We start from the raw sequence: 15,785 nt of genomic DNA on the forward strand, positions 1-15,785 counted from the left end.
ATTTTGCCACATGCTAGAGTTTATTCAGCCATAAGAACTGGCAGCATTTCAAACCACAGTGTACAGAGTGCACTCATGTTGATTCGTTACAGCAGAATAGAAAAAAAAAAAGCTTTCATGGTAAGTGCCTCCATCCTTCCCTCCCTTCACGATCTAAAACAGCTTGATAAACCTTGAACTGACTCCCAGCTTTCTAAAACACTCACTCGTGTAGTCTGGCATGAATATATATCTGAAGTCCCACAATTTATTCCTGATGATGGTTGTTTGCATGTACTGCGTGAGCTAAATTTGTTTCTGTTTGTTTTTTTGTTATAATGAATTCTCAGGCTCTTTGTTTAAGTCTCAGTCTGGTTTAGTGGGATAATTGTCCTCAGTGCTGCCCTCAGCTGGCGGTCACAGCTTGGAAAACTGAATGAGGTTCCTGTTGATTTCAGCTACATTCCTGCAACCTGGATCAATAAACGTATATAATATATAAATATAAAACAGTAATAAAAACAATGCTGAAATGTTCCCTAAAGCCTGTTTATATATTAGCATGATTACAGCCATGTCCTTCAAGTTTGCATCAGACTCACCTGATAGAGCCATACACAGACGGAACTCATCGTTTAAGATTTGCAGTACTTCCCTCACTCCTTCTTCTCCCTAAAAGATCACACAGGGCATATTTAAATTAAAAGCAAATTGAATTCTGTAATCTCAAATGCGTACTTGGTGTTAACTAAATAATTACTACATTCAATGAAAACAAACACCTCAATGTGCTGTCATAATCGTACCTTGTATGCGAGGCCCCACACTGCTGGACGGCCGATGAAAACACACTTGGCTCCCAAGGCCAGCGCTTTCAGTACATCACTTCCTGTTCTGATTCCTCCGTCAACATAGACCTCAATTCTGCCTTGTACAGTTTCCACAATCTCTGGCAGCGCATCAATCTGTTATAACAGAGACAGAGATAACCTTACTGCACCATTGAACAGTCAGATATGCATCTGAGTAAGCTACTATAGGTCAATGAGCAAACAAACAAAAAGAAAAAACGTGCTGAAATTAGATTATAGCAACCCCGTACTTTCTGCAGCTCGGGTTATTGCTATGAAATTTTACTGCTATGAAGCGGTAACATAATTAATTTGAAAAATGCTGTGAAATAGACTGAAAATCTGTTTTGTGAAGAGGTAAACAAAAAGACTAATAATCCCAGACTTTCACAGGTTATCTATCGTACATTTTATGAATATGACCTTGAATAAAAGAATGTAGCAATGAATGTGGTCAGCGAATACCGAGGCTGGGCCTCCGTCCAGCTGTCTACCCCCGTGGTTTGACACGATGATGCCCTGGACACCATGTTCCACGGCCAGCTCGGCATCCTCCTTGGTCAGGATACCCTTGATAATGATAGGGAGGCGTGTGATGGACTGTAGCCAGTAGACGTCCTTCCAGCTGATTGAGGGGTCCAGGGTGTTCGCTGGTATCCCATACTCCTCTGGGCCTGCTGTCTCCTGCTTACAGTGCATGTTTGTGATTGTACAACTTTTCTTAAGTGTTCACTTTGGTTTACAAATATGCTGTTTTTACTGAAAATGCAATAATGGGACAACTCTGACACTGCTGGTGCATTTAAGTAACATTAGAGTTTGGATATCTTGTATATATAAGTTGAAGTCCACCTTCCTGATGGACAAATACTGTACTCCAGACTGTAAGGTAATAGATTCTTAGAAATTAGCATTGAAATTACTGCCAAGGGGCGACGATTGCATCTGTGCCATTTATGACGGTATAAAATCAACATCAAAAACAGTTGAATATGAGTAGTCTTTGTCTTAGCTCATTTCGTGTTCTTAGAAAAGTACTTGCATGTTTTGGAGCACAATGAATATAGAGAAAAATGTTGGCTGTTACCTGAAATACTCCATCAAAGTTCTTTACTTTGAGATGTGGTGGAAGTTTGAACTGGTTGCGAATGTCATTGCGGCGCTTTCCAGTATAGGGGACGTCGACAGTGAGGACCAATGCCTTGTACCCGAGCGCCTCTACGCGGTGCACCATTTGTTCTGACAGCTTCCTGTCTCGGTACACATACAGCTGGAACCAGCGGTAACCGTTGGGTGCTGCCACCACGATCTCCTCCACTGAACATGTGGAATACGTGCTGGTGATGTAGCAGGTGTTGAGCGCCTCGGTGGCTGTGAGGTGAAGGCTGGGGTGTTACTACGACTCCCGCATTTAAATGTCCAACTCTACAGCAAAAGCATACTTACAGCCTCATGTAAAAAGTGTTTTTGGTGTCCATAGCAGATGTGGGTGAGATTCTCAATAACTAGGGCTGCCACAAACGATTATTTTGATAGTCGACTAATCAGATCATCATCCATTGGATGTACAGCATACAGCTTATTGCACCAGCATGTATCTGCTCTTATATAACTATCATTAGCTTACAGCTTTAAGTGTTTAAGGTATGTGCTAACTAAAAATAAAGACAAGATGATAGTTTATTAAATTTTAATGAAGTTTGCAGATTGTTTCGGTGAAGTTTAATAAACTCCTTGCTATCTAAAATATAACAGGACACCGGAGTATATTCTCGAGCATCTCACACTTCTGATAATCAGCTGTCTGCTTGACGTTTATTCAGCTGTGTAAAAACTATAACTTTAATCTCAGCCAAACCGATTTACTCAGGAACAAATAAAATACTAAAAAAAGCCAAACAATAACATTTTTAAGTTATCTAAGTGACTTATATATCATGTTTAACCTGAATAGCGAAAGACAGCAGTGGGTTTGAAAACGATTTGCCTGAGTCCGGTGTTCTCACGGTTCTAGTGAGCCTTGTCCCCGGCTAGCTATCGAGCTAGTGGGTAACAGACGTGTCCGAAACCATCGGAGCGCTTTTGAAAATTTTGTCTTGATAAACTGAGCAGATATTTCAGGTTTACAGTTACATTCTCGCCTAAAAATATGTTAAACGTTTATTTTGTGACCCAGAAAGAATAATAAGAGTAATATTAAAACTAACTAGCTGCTGCCATTGTTGGAAACTGAGCTGGGCAGTGCTATGAATTCTGGGACAGAGCTACTTCTTCTTCTTTGGGGTTTAACGGCAGCTGGCATCCTTGTACATGCAGTGCTGTCATCTTCTGTTTCAGTCCGTTATTACACTCTTAAATCCTACTACTTATTCCTGCGTCTTTTGTGATCTTACAAAGCTTCAAACATCGACTATTAAATCAGTCGTCGACGACTTTGATAGTCGACGTAATCGTGACTAGTCAACTAATCGTGGCCCTATCAATAACACACATCTCAAGGCTTAAGGTTATGAAATATTAGGCTTGAAGCCTCCTAGAGTGTTTTCAGTGTTTAGTGTGTTTAATTCAAACTCTGGTTCATTTCCCCCCTTAGTGTGTTTCCCTTGTGCAGGTGTCAACATGGTAATCATACTCAGGTGTGGACCAAAACAACTCCAACAACCACACCAAGAGCTTTTCGAGGAGTTTGTCTCAGTTGGGCTCCAAACGAACTCCAGAGTGATTAGTTTACAGTGTGAACGAGTGCCAACCAAAGTTCAACTCTGATCCAACTACCAGAAGTACATTACAAGTTTGAGCTAAACACCTTTCACTAGCCATGTATGCTTTGCATGCTGGAATGTATCAGGGTACCATAGATGCCAGCTAGCAGTGAAATTAATGTAATTTCTCCACAGTCTCCAATAGTCCATAACATGGCACTTTTTCTCTTGCATTCACTTTTGTTGCTCTTGCCCCAGACACATTTGGCCTATAAGCTCAGTGAATGTTCTCACTTTGTGAATAATGATGCATTTTAGTTCGCTTGGAGTTCACTTGAATTTTTCTCTGTGTAACAATCTAACCATGGGAAAAAACTACAAATTTACAAAGTGGGCAACTGATTCAGACCACAGGAAACTAACTACAGGTGTAAAAACACCCTTAAACAGTTAAGCTGCCAATGAAATTCTCTGACAAATAACGGCTTGTCCCAAGGCTCACACCATCTGCACTCCAGCTTCAGTCAATTAAATTCTACTATTTTATTAGCTGCTACTAAGCACTAATTAGCAAGGATCTAACTCTGTGTGAAACACTCTTAGACTTTAAAATAATCTAGTAAGTAAAAAAAGCACACAGACAAACAGAAAGACTGATTCATATAGATATGAAAACCATTCACCGACCCACATAATCTTGACACAAAAGTCCTTACCCCGAGCTGTGGCTACCTCTCCTTCATGCCAGGCCAGGCAGTGAAAGGCAGTAGGTGCGATACCGACAGGAAAGCTGATTTCTGTCCCCTGCACAGTGGTCCGTGTGTCGCTCACTGACACGTCCCGCAGGATACGAGGCCTCAGACGGATCCTGAGCGTGAAGCACAGTCGAACATGTAACTAATAAGATCACATGGTACGAGAAAATCTTTGTATATTTTACTGTATTGTGTATACTCATTCAGCAGAAGCTTCACTTTAAAAAGAATGTGTCTCAGGGTCAAAACCCTGTCATGATAACACATCAGTAAGGAAGCAACTGGACTTCTTTAAGTTTCCTGAAGACGTTTAAACGCTCATCCGAGAAGCTTCTTCAGTTCTAAGACCAAATGGTGGACGGTCCCAGGTATTTAAAGCTCTAGTGGGAGTTGTCCCTAAGACGGCTGCTGACCCACTTCTGATCATGTGCCTCATTACACGAGGAAAGGTGTGAAAAAGGGAAAGTGAAGAGTGAAAAATGACACAAACCCTTTTTACGCCTTGGCTCGTGTGACGAGTCTAGCTTAGCTGCTTTTCTTTCCAAGCTCCTTGGATTATTATGACCTGGATGACTGAGAACCTACACAGACACTTTCCTAATGAAGTTATATTCCTCTGAATGTGAAGAGGACTTGGGGATTCTGTTTTCCCCAAAGCTATTACTGGTGATATATTAAGGAAACAATCCAATGTGATCATTTCTCAAAGGGACAAAAGTTATCTGCAAAATGGTAACAGACTCGTGGCAAAAACATACACTGTGACTTTACAAAATAGGCACTTTATCAGTCTTCATGGAGACATTAGAAAAGCTGAGAGGAATGCAGAAGGAGACACGGGAGAAAACATCCTCCCCAAAATTCTTTATCCCAGCAGTAGTGCAACTTTCCAAACTGTTCACCACAGGAAGTTGGAGGAACGGTGCAGCGTCAACACTGAGTAAAACCCAAACAGCCTGTTACTGATTATTTGGTATCACAGCAACAAAAACTGTACTACAGAAATCACTTACAGCCATCCAAAGTCCACAGAAACAGGCCGTGCACTCACATGATCTTTGGCTCGGTACTGAAAATGTTTTTCAGCTGTGTTTGCTCCTATTCTATTCATAATGTAGAGATTATTTCTTTAGTGTGTTGAAGCTGCACCACTGCAGTGCTGCCTGCATGTCTGTGGTCACAATGACCGTCAAAATGTTTCTCCTTTGTGCTGCCTTTAGATAGACGGTCTGACAAACATTGTAAAAAAAAATAAAATCACTATGGAAACACGTGCATTATGCTTGTGCAATAACCTTGAATGTCTGGATCAACTTTATTTTGCTCACTGTACCTTTTGTAAGCCAGCAGATTGTCGTCCCTGGTGCAGCATTCATCTGCTCCAGCTGCATAATAATCCCAGGTGGCCTTTGAGAGATGCTCCTTAGCATACTCCTCAAAGTCTGTCAGGCATACCATCTGCATCTCTCCACAACAAACTCCCTCTCTGTGTAGGAGCAGAATTTTTCAGATTTCAGTGTAATCTTGGCAACAAAGCAGCAGAAAATATAATCAAGTATTGATATGTGTACTCTTAGATCTGTGCATATCATTTTAAATGAAAGCATTTCAACATGCTATATAACCTGTGACTGACTGAAAATAAAGATTTCTAGTATTTAAAATTACTGCTGGTCAATGCCAAGCACTGCTGACTTTACCACAGCTTTATCTTATCTGTTCACTCAACCGGCTAAACAGAATTTTCTGCATTGCAAGCGAGACAAACAGCCCCAGTCGCTCTGCATGTGTAAAGTTACAGCTTCAAGACTTACCACAAGTTACTGATATTCCAACAACAAAATTCCCCTACTCTAAAAGGACACAGCCTCTGTGAAGCACTAACTATTGCGACATCGCTGCTCAAACTGAAATGCCCCTCCTATCAGTGAATGCAGTGCAATCGATGACCCGCCAGTTAAAGTTCTGCACATCTGAGTAAGAAACATAAACTGGTTTCGTTTTCCTTTTTCCTCTAGTTTGCGTCCAAGTTCTTGTTTTCCTACCTTTGCTTTTGTCTCAATCAGAATCAAACTTTCATTGCGGCATTATGAGAGCCGCTGACAGTGTAAGTGACCAGCAGGTGACCCCTGGCCTTATTGTGTTTACACAAGCTGGAAATGTGCTGATGATGACTGCGACTATAGTGAGGACGAGAGGCATCTGACAGTGTCGTGTGGTCCAGATGGAACATACAGCATATGGGCATACATATTTACTCACTGTTTACCCAGGATCCTACATGCTAATTTATATACAACAGGGCCTTTTGTCAGGTGGGAGCTCCTGTTTTGTTACATGTCCTTAACAGTCAGCATAAAATGATGAGGGTATGCTCAACATACTTACGCTGAAAAAAAGTTTAGCTGCGCCTGTCCAACTACTTGTTGATGAAAATGCCTTTAATCAGTCAATCACAAAGCAGCAACTCGTTTAGACATGTAGACATGAGATGACCTGCTCAACCTGAGCGTCAGAATGGAGAAGAAAGGTGATTTTAAACATGGCAGGCTTGTTAGTGCTACATGGGTTGGTGTGAGTATTTCAGAGACTGCTGATCTACTGGGATTTTCCAGCACCACCATCTCTTATTTTTACAGGGAATTGGCTAAAAAAAAAAAATCCCGCAAGCAGCAGTTCTCTGGAAGAAAATGCCTTGTTGATACCAGAGGTCAGAGGTGAATAGGGCGACCGTGGCTCAGGGGGTTGGGAAGTGTATCTTTAGCTGGAAGGTCGCTGGTTCGATCCCTGGGCTCTCTGTCCTGGTCGTTGTGTCCTTGGGCAAGACACTTCACCTAACGCCTACTGGTGTTGGCCAGAGGGGCCGATGGTGCGATATGGAAGCCTCGCTTCTGTCAGTCTGCCCCAGGGCAGCTGTGGCTACAACCGTAGCTTGCCTCCAAGCTATGTGTGAATGTGAGAGTGAATGAATAGTGGCATTGTAAAGCGCTTTGGGTGCCTTGAAAAGCGCTATATAAATCCAATCCATTATTATTATTAATAACCAGAATCTTTTGTCCTGACAGGAATACAATTGTAACTCAAATAACTACCCATTACAACTAAGATATCTAGAAGCGCAGGTGTGGATTCATCTTGGAATATTTTCTTAGAACACTTTGGGCACCTTAGTAGTGATGGGATTTCCGGCTCTTTTTAGAGATCCGGCTCTTTCGGCTCGGCTCACTAAAAAGAGCCGGCTCTTTCGGCTCCGAACCGGCTCTTCAGGTTGTTTTGTTGCTTTAATTATTTAATCATTAACAATAATATAAAATTATGCAGAAAAGGAATTACTAATGTTAAAAAAAAGTGGTTTTATTTATATATGTTTATATATGGCCCCTAGAGACAAAGCACGTACAAACTCTAAAGCATATACAAACTCCAAAACACATTTCTAGCGTTAACTGAACTTCCAAAACAGAGCTACCCAGATCACTTAAATTACACAATTGAAAGCATGTGTGTATTGTTTGTGTATTTATAGACAAGCACTCATATTTATTCAAATAATTAAAAAAAAAATCATTTACCTGTTACTACCACACACCAAATCCGGTCGTTGGTACTTGCTGGCTTGTGTAGCCACGAGGTAACAAAAGCTCAACACTGCGCCCTAGCATCCTGGAGCACTTCTGTTGTCTTTTGTACGTGATTCTGAGTTTGTATGTGCTTCTGACTTTTTACGTGTTTTGGAGTTTGTACATGCTTCGGGGTTTGTAAGTGCGTCTGAGTTTTTACGTGTTTTGGAGTTTTTACGTGTTTTGGAGTTTGTACGTGCTTTGTCTCTAAGGGCCACCATAAATATACTTTTATTTATTCACTCCACATAAAATATAATAAATAAATCATATAATACAAAAAACAACTATTCACATTTTAAACTTTTAACTACTTAAATTTTCAGCTTTTTCCTTTTAACCAAATTTAACGTGAAACAACACAAAACACTGCAAACCACAACACAATTAAATATAAATTAAAATATGAAAACAAAAAGAAGATGCACATTCTCTGTCATATGGGCCTGCATGATTTCTGAACGCCCCTCCCCCCTCTGCCCAGCGCAAAGTACAGGCCGCGCGTGCGGAGTTTAGTGGAAAAAAGGGCGAGAGAGAGGGTGAGAGAAAGAAAAAAAAAACCTCACGGCTCCCAATAAGGAGCCGGCTCGCGTCGTTCACTTCAAAGAGCCGGCTCTAAGAGCCATTTCGTTCGCGAACGACCCATCACTACACCTTAGTACCAACTGACCATTGATTAAATGCCTCGGCCTATCTGTTAATAACCACGTCTGTCCATTTATGACCACAGCATAGACCCTTTGAGTCTTCACGTGGATGTCGCTTAAATTTAGCCAATATGAAGGCTAAGCTGCAATTGTGACATGAACATGGGCCTACCAGGTTCAGGTGCCCGTTTTCCCCCTTTCTCGGTGTGCTGATACAAGCACGTTAGCAGGTGGGACAGTTGTGAAAGAAATGCTGAATGACCTTGGCTGTTTCCCAATTCAGGGTCTGCAGCCTTAAAGGCAGCAATTTAAGGCCGATTATGTCACAGCGACACGACGAAGGCTGTCCCAATTCGAAGGCTGCTCCAAATGCGGCCCTCAAATGCGTCCTTCATTTCCCTGAATTTTAAGGACGTGGCGGTGTAGACTTCGTGGCCCAACATATCCCAGAATGCATAGCTCAGCGGTGGGTGTGGATAATTTTGCCGAAAAAAACAGCGGATGAGGGGCGCCGGAAGAGTAAACTTTAAGTAAGTACTGAATCTTATGTCACTTATTTATGTGCAAATGTTTAATAACGAAGAACATTAAAACATTACTGTTGGCCACATGTTGGCAAAGTTATGTGACATTAGTGACGTTTGTACTAACTTGGTTTTAAAGCCTTTACTTTAAAATATACGCCGTTCAATAGTTGAGCTTAATCTTACAGAGAATGATCAAAGCTCATGTAGAAACAAACAAACAAATGAACAAAAGATTTTCTCCTTCATTTCTGTCAAACAAAGCTGTATGAAACGTTTCCAGCTGTTAGTATCATGGTTGCTAGGCAACCTGGGCAGCGCAACGGAAGCTAGACCGTCCCATTTCACAATTTCACAAGCCTTGCACTTTATATATATATATATATATATATATATATATATATATATATATATATATATATATATATATATATATATATATATATATATATCATAATAATCTGACAATACTATGATATTGGCCATATTATATTTACATTACCACAGTGAGATGACTTTAGTCTCATGAACAACAAGAGCTAATTGTTATTTACTAACTACTCTTGAAATGACTGTTCAGTACAGAAATGAAGCCCAACTATCATGTTTTACAGTCCTGTGGTCTCAGCCTCAGATACTCAACTAATCAAAGTGATGTCATGACAAAAATAAATGACCAACAAAACATTTTTTCTCCTTCATTTCTGTCACACAAAGCTGTATGTAACGTTCCCGCACTTCTCGTACTTATAGTATGCACCGTACGTAGTACGCATAGTGCGCGTACTTCAAGCGTGCAGACCCTGAATTGGGACACGAACCAACCTGTGACTCATCTCAAAATCTTGGGGCGTGCCTATTGAATTTTAGGCTCCCTTAAAAAATGTTTATCGACATTTTTAGATACTTTTAAATATTTTTTTAATAATTAAAGTGTGTTTGACTGTTTTAATTGGGTCTAAAATACAAATTAAAAACCAAAGACACTTCTCTGTATGTTTATATTTGTCTTGAAGTCTGTCTGCTACAGACAGAACCCCCCCACACTATATTTGTTTATGGTTCGTTCCAGCTGGAGATACGTTACTAATGAATTTAAGTGTAAGTAAAAGTTAATTAAGTAAATAAATAAACAAATGTCATTCTCAACTCACGCTACGAAATATGTTTTATCTTAATAAATGTATAAAATATAAAGAATTTATCTGTTTTAAGTGACAGCAACGAAAAAAGGTCTGACGAAACAGGACGACAAGCTAGCTAATAAATTGTTATAAGAAAAGCAACAAAATGTTTTGAAAATGAACTCATTAGCTCTTTTATCCATGACAGTAATTAACACTGTATCTAAATTTTAGATATAGAAAACTTGCATGCTCTGTCTTATTAACTTATTAACGTGACCATAAAAATTTAATCAACGTTAAAACGTTTTTCTTATTATTATTATCTTATTATTTTTTATGAAAACATCATTGAGTGGTAAAACTGCTAAGAAAGCTTTGATGACATTTAAGACCATTTAACTATCCAAAGCTTGAACAAGACTGGAACCGAAGCTGTTTGCTGAATGGCCGACATATGCAGAAAACTAATGTGTTTACAATCCCTGCTAATTTATATTCTCTGCCCTGTCAAGACTTGACAAAAACTTTCTGGCAGTGCAGTCAATGAATCGGGAGACAGAAAGCATAAAACGGATGTTAAATTTGTATCGATTACTCACCGATTACAATTGTTCATTCTCTTAGCAGAGCTTCTTTCCTGACACATTCATAACCTGTAAACAGACCACAACCAAAATGTGAGCACAACATTATTATTGGCAATACTGCTACTACAACTACTACTGCTACCGTTACTGCCAATTATGTGACCCATATTGCTTTTAGTTCCACAGCACTACTAACACTCGTACTATGCCAGTGGTGCTTTTAATACTGCTTCTTTTGCTACATTTGCTACATTTTAGTGGTATTACAAGTATTACAACTACAACCACCAGACAAACGGACATCGCAGCTCTTTCCTACACATAATACTGCTATGATTACAGCTAATAGTACTGATCCTTTTTCTGACTTCTGCTCATGTACTAGCACTTCAAGTCCATAAATATAAAATAACAACACTACAGAAATTAATACTGTTAGTAGTTCTGTTATTTTGTACACCATTTTTATTCTTTTTATGCCAATTAAAACAATTGATGTGTAATTACTAGTTAAGGAGTTCACCTAAACAGTTAATTTAAGTGTTATTTCCCATGTCTGTTGGGAAATAACACTTTCTGACATCCGCTGTCAGAAAAAAGGTGCATTAAAAACGTATTATTGCTGTGTCTGCTATATAGTAACTATGCTGCTATACTTACGTCTACTAGCATTTGAGATATAAAAGCTGTGCCTGCTATTTTTTAAAGAATTGGTTGTTTTAGATTTTTCACCAAAGTGAAGACAAAGTTTGTGAATTTAAATCGTATCCAGAGATAAGGCGGCATTTGTTTTTAGTTAATCCACTGTGTTAAGTATTATTTAATAGTAACCTACAAAAACCTTTTAGAACAGAAAACCTTTCAGAATAGCTTTCAGCTATGAACACTTGAGGGCAGTCTAATACTGAATGAAGGTCATTTCTTAAAGCTCCAGTCAACATCTGCAAACCAGATAAAGAGCTTGTATTTAATGTCTGTCATCCGTGAACTCTATACATCTAAGACTACAGCACAACACCTTGTTCTGTACCTTGTTCAACCCTGCGCTCAGAGGTCTGTTAAACTTGAATGTATTAATATCCCAGTTTTTATGTATTATTTAAACCTTTTAATAAAAATACTTGAATACAAATGGGATAATTTGCTCAGTTAGATTTTTCTTATCTCCTTTTAAAAAAAAAGTTTACTAAAAATGTGTATAACACAAAAATAACCTGCTTTTACTGCACTGTTTATTTTACAGCTCGGCAGGACTGAGATATTATGTTTATTTTTAGGTTCAGTTTTTTAAGTGTGGCTGAATGTGTGTGATGAATGTAAGCCTCTGTCCTGTGTAGACTGTGAAAGGTGTCAGTTATTTAGCTCCATTGAATGGCGGCTGTGAGCACATTGTCCAGGTAGATTTCTAGAATACCTGGTGTTTGGTTTTCAATGTAAGATACAAAGCAGTTTGAAGGTTTAATGAGCTACTGTTATTCAGTAGGTTGGTGTATGGTACACTGGCTTAAGTAATGCTGCTCACCAAGAAGTAGAATCAACAGAAACTGACACTTTGCTGTTTTTAATTTATTTGGCGGATAAATCCTGAGATCCTACATTTAGATGAATCCAATAACGGGAAGGCAGTGTAAGTAGATCGTTGCTGAAGTGGATAATTCAGTGTCTTACCTTAACCTGTGCTCTTTGGCAGGCCTACAGTAGGTGTTGGTTCCCTTCTCATGTGGCAAGGTCGTGTCAAAGGGCAGTGCAGCCCCCGAATCCTACCTCCCCCACCACAAGCTCTCTCACAGTGTGAGGCTCCGCCCACAGTGGGTCAACAACAGCTAAGCCACTCGTCAGCACTCTTTTTGCTGGTCTTTCTTTGTGCCAAAAACCACCAAAAGCTTGGTCAGGTCAGTTCTATTGATCCATCACTCATAAATATACTAAACCCACAATATCGATTAGACGTCTGTGTTTGACATGTGGAAATACTTAGAACACTTGGAGCAACAAACACCTCCTGTTCTTCTTTGTTATTCAAACTGTGGCAAATAAGTCTCAGCAAGTTTTCAAGTTTAACGGTTCATTAACACAGAAAGACGGGGAGTCTGTGGGCACATTAGAAGAATATGACTGGTTGTACAATGAGACAGAATCTCTTTATACTTGTTTGAAAGCTTCCTTCTATCTTTGAAAAATCCCCAGAATCACTGCTGCATGAAAATTCCCTTATCTGTCTATGTCATGTAGCCATCCTGTCTCCTCAGCAAGGGCATGACTATTCTCAGACATCCCTCCCTTATTATTTTTGATTTTTATTTGAAGCTTATTTCTTCCTCATTGATGCCCTCACAACTTTCCTACTGTTCTCCCTCACACGTACTCTTTAACCCTCCACCCTATCTTCATATCTCCTTCCATTCCTTCCTTTCGTTTTTCCTCCCGATAAACACTTCTTCCTTTTCTTTTGCCTTTCTTTATGCTTCACTCTTTAAAGCATTTGCTCTTTCCTTCTATTCCTCCAGTTTCCCCTTTCTTGCTTATTTTCTCCTCTTGAAGACCATTCCTTCTTGTGTTTTGAATATTTTATGAGAGTCAACAATTATGTGACTGTCTGTGTGTGTGTGCCTCTGAAACGCTCTTAAGCAAAGTAAAACGAATGACCCTTCCATATTGAATCTTCATTGCACAAGAAAGGAGAATAGCTTTGTAATAGCTAGTTGCATTATTAAACAAGAGTAATAGATTTGATCCAAATCTCATCGAATTTAAGAAAAAAAAAAAAGCATTGTGAGATAAGAGACTCTTCCTGGAAATGTCAAACTGTTGAGTGGAGTGGGGACACTATGACAGGTGTTTTAAGAATCTCTCTATATAAAACACAGATGTCCCAACCTTTGACATAATAAGCTTGTTATGTTTAGGTCCCCACCAGTGAGTGATGGCTTGATGGAAAGATATGAGAGAAAATGGTATGAATGCCACAGTGTCTCAGCTCATTCTGGATGTAACAAAATGCCTCAAAAAGTTGTTCAAGCATTTTAAAACAGCAGTGGGGTGCAGCGATGCTAAATTAGATTCTCTCGCTCCAATTACGCTTCAGCGTTTGAATTGAATTTGCTCTTTGTAAATACAATATCTTCAGTAACAAGACCTGGCTTCCTGAGAGAAGCCTGTCTTTCTGTGTATGGCATGTCCCTGAAATGTTCTCTTTTTAAAATTTCATTTAAGCTTTAACATAAAGACCATGAAGGTAAACCCAAGGGCTAAATCTGACGAGTAGGACCTGCACGGGGAGGTGTGGCTGTACAGAGGAGGTGCAAATTGTGTTAATCCACAGCTGGCTTCGATGCTTAATACCACAGAGTTAGGTCTGGCTCCAGGGCCTTCGTATTGGAGGTACTGGATGTTCAGCTGAGTGGAAAACCTCTTCCACATGCTGGCTGAGGCTCTGCCCCAAGGCTGTGGCCCAGCATGCTGCGGCACATGTGTGTTGAATTGCCAAGGTGTTATCATGCCCTGGCGAGGCTCCGAGTTCCTCCACCTCTGTCTCTCTCAGGTTTATCATCAGACTAAATAAAACAGAGTCCACAAATAGGCCTGCAAATCCATGCAGCCCTTCATTTGTCTCTGCAGCAAAACTGTGCATCATGGTTTTAAGATCTGACACACATGCTAGCTAGGGAGACAATCAAGACCACTTATAAAATTTGTCCCTTTTCTGTATTTTTTGGGATAACTTTTGTGTCTCTTTGTGTCAGTGGAAAGTATTGTTTTGAGTATCAAAGTAAAGGCAAAGTAGCGAACACATCAGCGGCTATAAATGTCATGTAGTGGCTGAGTGACGGATGTCCAGAGCATTTGATGTCTGGGAGAGATCTGAGTGTAACTCACAGTGTGGAGTCATGCCATTTCAGACTTATGATTTAATCCATACACACTGGCAGCAGATTTGTTCACTTTTATCAAGGGGCAGTAGTGTTTTGTGTTAAACTTGGGTGCTCTGTTTTCCCCTTAAAGGAGAGAAGCACATGGCTTGATTTGTTTGAAAAACTCATTCAAGTGGGCTTTAAGTTATAAAATTTGAATGAGATGACCATGAATTCTTCTGTGGGTTTTAGCTGAAGCATTAACATCCACTTAGGTTTGCCATGCTGCTAATAAACATCATTTTTCTTACCCCGTTCTTTTTGTAGTCTCTTTAAGTTTTACTTTTTGTGGTAAATGTCACATGCTAATGTTTGACATTATTTATAAGGAAATATGACGTCTTGAAATGTAAATGCATGCTTAATGCACAAGTCAGAGTCAGAGTCGGTCTTCAGGAGAGGGTTCGTTTGACATGGCATTAAAACTGGAAGTTAACTGGTTTTTGAAAGCTAAGCATGAGGAAAACGTGATGACAGGAGAGTTTTAACTTTTGTTTTTGCGACTTTTATTTAATGTTAATTTCTTGACAAGTTGTTCCTCTTTAACCACAGTCAGAAACCAGTTGTTGACTTTAGTTGTTACCATCCATAACGCAGTTGCCGTTACTGTTTGCTCCTCATGTGTTTATGGTAAAATGTGATCCTGGAGACACTATAACGGGATCTACCGCAAACCTGATTTGGCATGTATTTATGTGTATGTCTGTGTGTCTTTAGACAGAGTTTGTGTTAGAGCCACAGCAGACATGAACCTTCAGCTGTAAGAATAAATTGAATGCACAGTTACAGGTTGCAAGGACAGGTGTGGTCTAGTGCTTGACCAGTGAGTATGATGAGCATGTTGTTCCCTGTCCTAAAGTTAAATTTTTCATGTATTAATAACTCCCGAATTTGAAATACTTGACATATTTATTTGTCGTATAAGTATAAATGTAGTACTACTTACTGTCTGCAAAAGTTAGTAATGCCAGAAGATGAAAATCCACATGTCTGATTTGTCCTTGTGGGATTGCTGGGTTTAAACAGGCAGAGCAACTGATGTGCATTTTGAAATTCCACATATAATTTTCAGTGTTACAAAA

At 39.6% G+C, this 15,785-nt stretch overlaps 1 protein-coding gene across 3 annotated transcripts; it reads right to left on the reverse strand.

Moving 5' to 3' along the window:
- Window position 1: 1 nt before the first annotated feature.
- On the reverse strand, window positions 2–12,574 carry hao2 (hydroxyacid oxidase 2 (long chain)). 3 transcript variants are annotated; one of them, XM_006793598.3, is made up of 9 exons: window positions 12,461–12,574; window positions 10,805–10,858; window positions 5,621–5,773; window positions 4,249–4,400; window positions 1,918–2,201; window positions 1,296–1,514; window positions 786–944; window positions 582–651; window positions 2–452 (listed from the first exon to the last, which is right to left on the reverse strand). In XM_006793598.3, the coding sequence occupies exons 2-9, from the start codon at window positions 10,849–10,851 to the stop codon at window positions 397–399; spliced, it is 1,140 nt and encodes a 379-aa protein (XP_006793661.2). In that variant the 5' UTR covers window positions 10,852–10,858; window positions 12,461–12,574; the 3' UTR covers window positions 2–396. The 3 variants fall into 3 exon arrangements, with proteins under 3 accessions (XP_006793661.2, XP_035764961.2, XP_035764960.2); XM_035909068.2 differs by lacking the exons at window positions 10,805–10,858; window positions 12,461–12,574 and adding an exon at window positions 6,333–6,420; XM_035909067.2 differs by lacking the exons at window positions 10,805–10,858; window positions 12,461–12,574 and adding an exon at window positions 6,102–6,186.
- Window positions 12,575–15,785: the final 3,211 nt, after the last annotated feature.

This window comes from Neolamprologus brichardi, chromosome 16, assembly GCF_056152115.1.
Source record: "Neolamprologus brichardi isolate AB-2024 chromosome 16, ASM5615211v1, whole genome shotgun sequence".
Taxonomy (NCBI): domain Eukaryota; kingdom Metazoa; phylum Chordata; class Actinopteri; order Cichliformes; family Cichlidae; genus Neolamprologus; species Neolamprologus brichardi.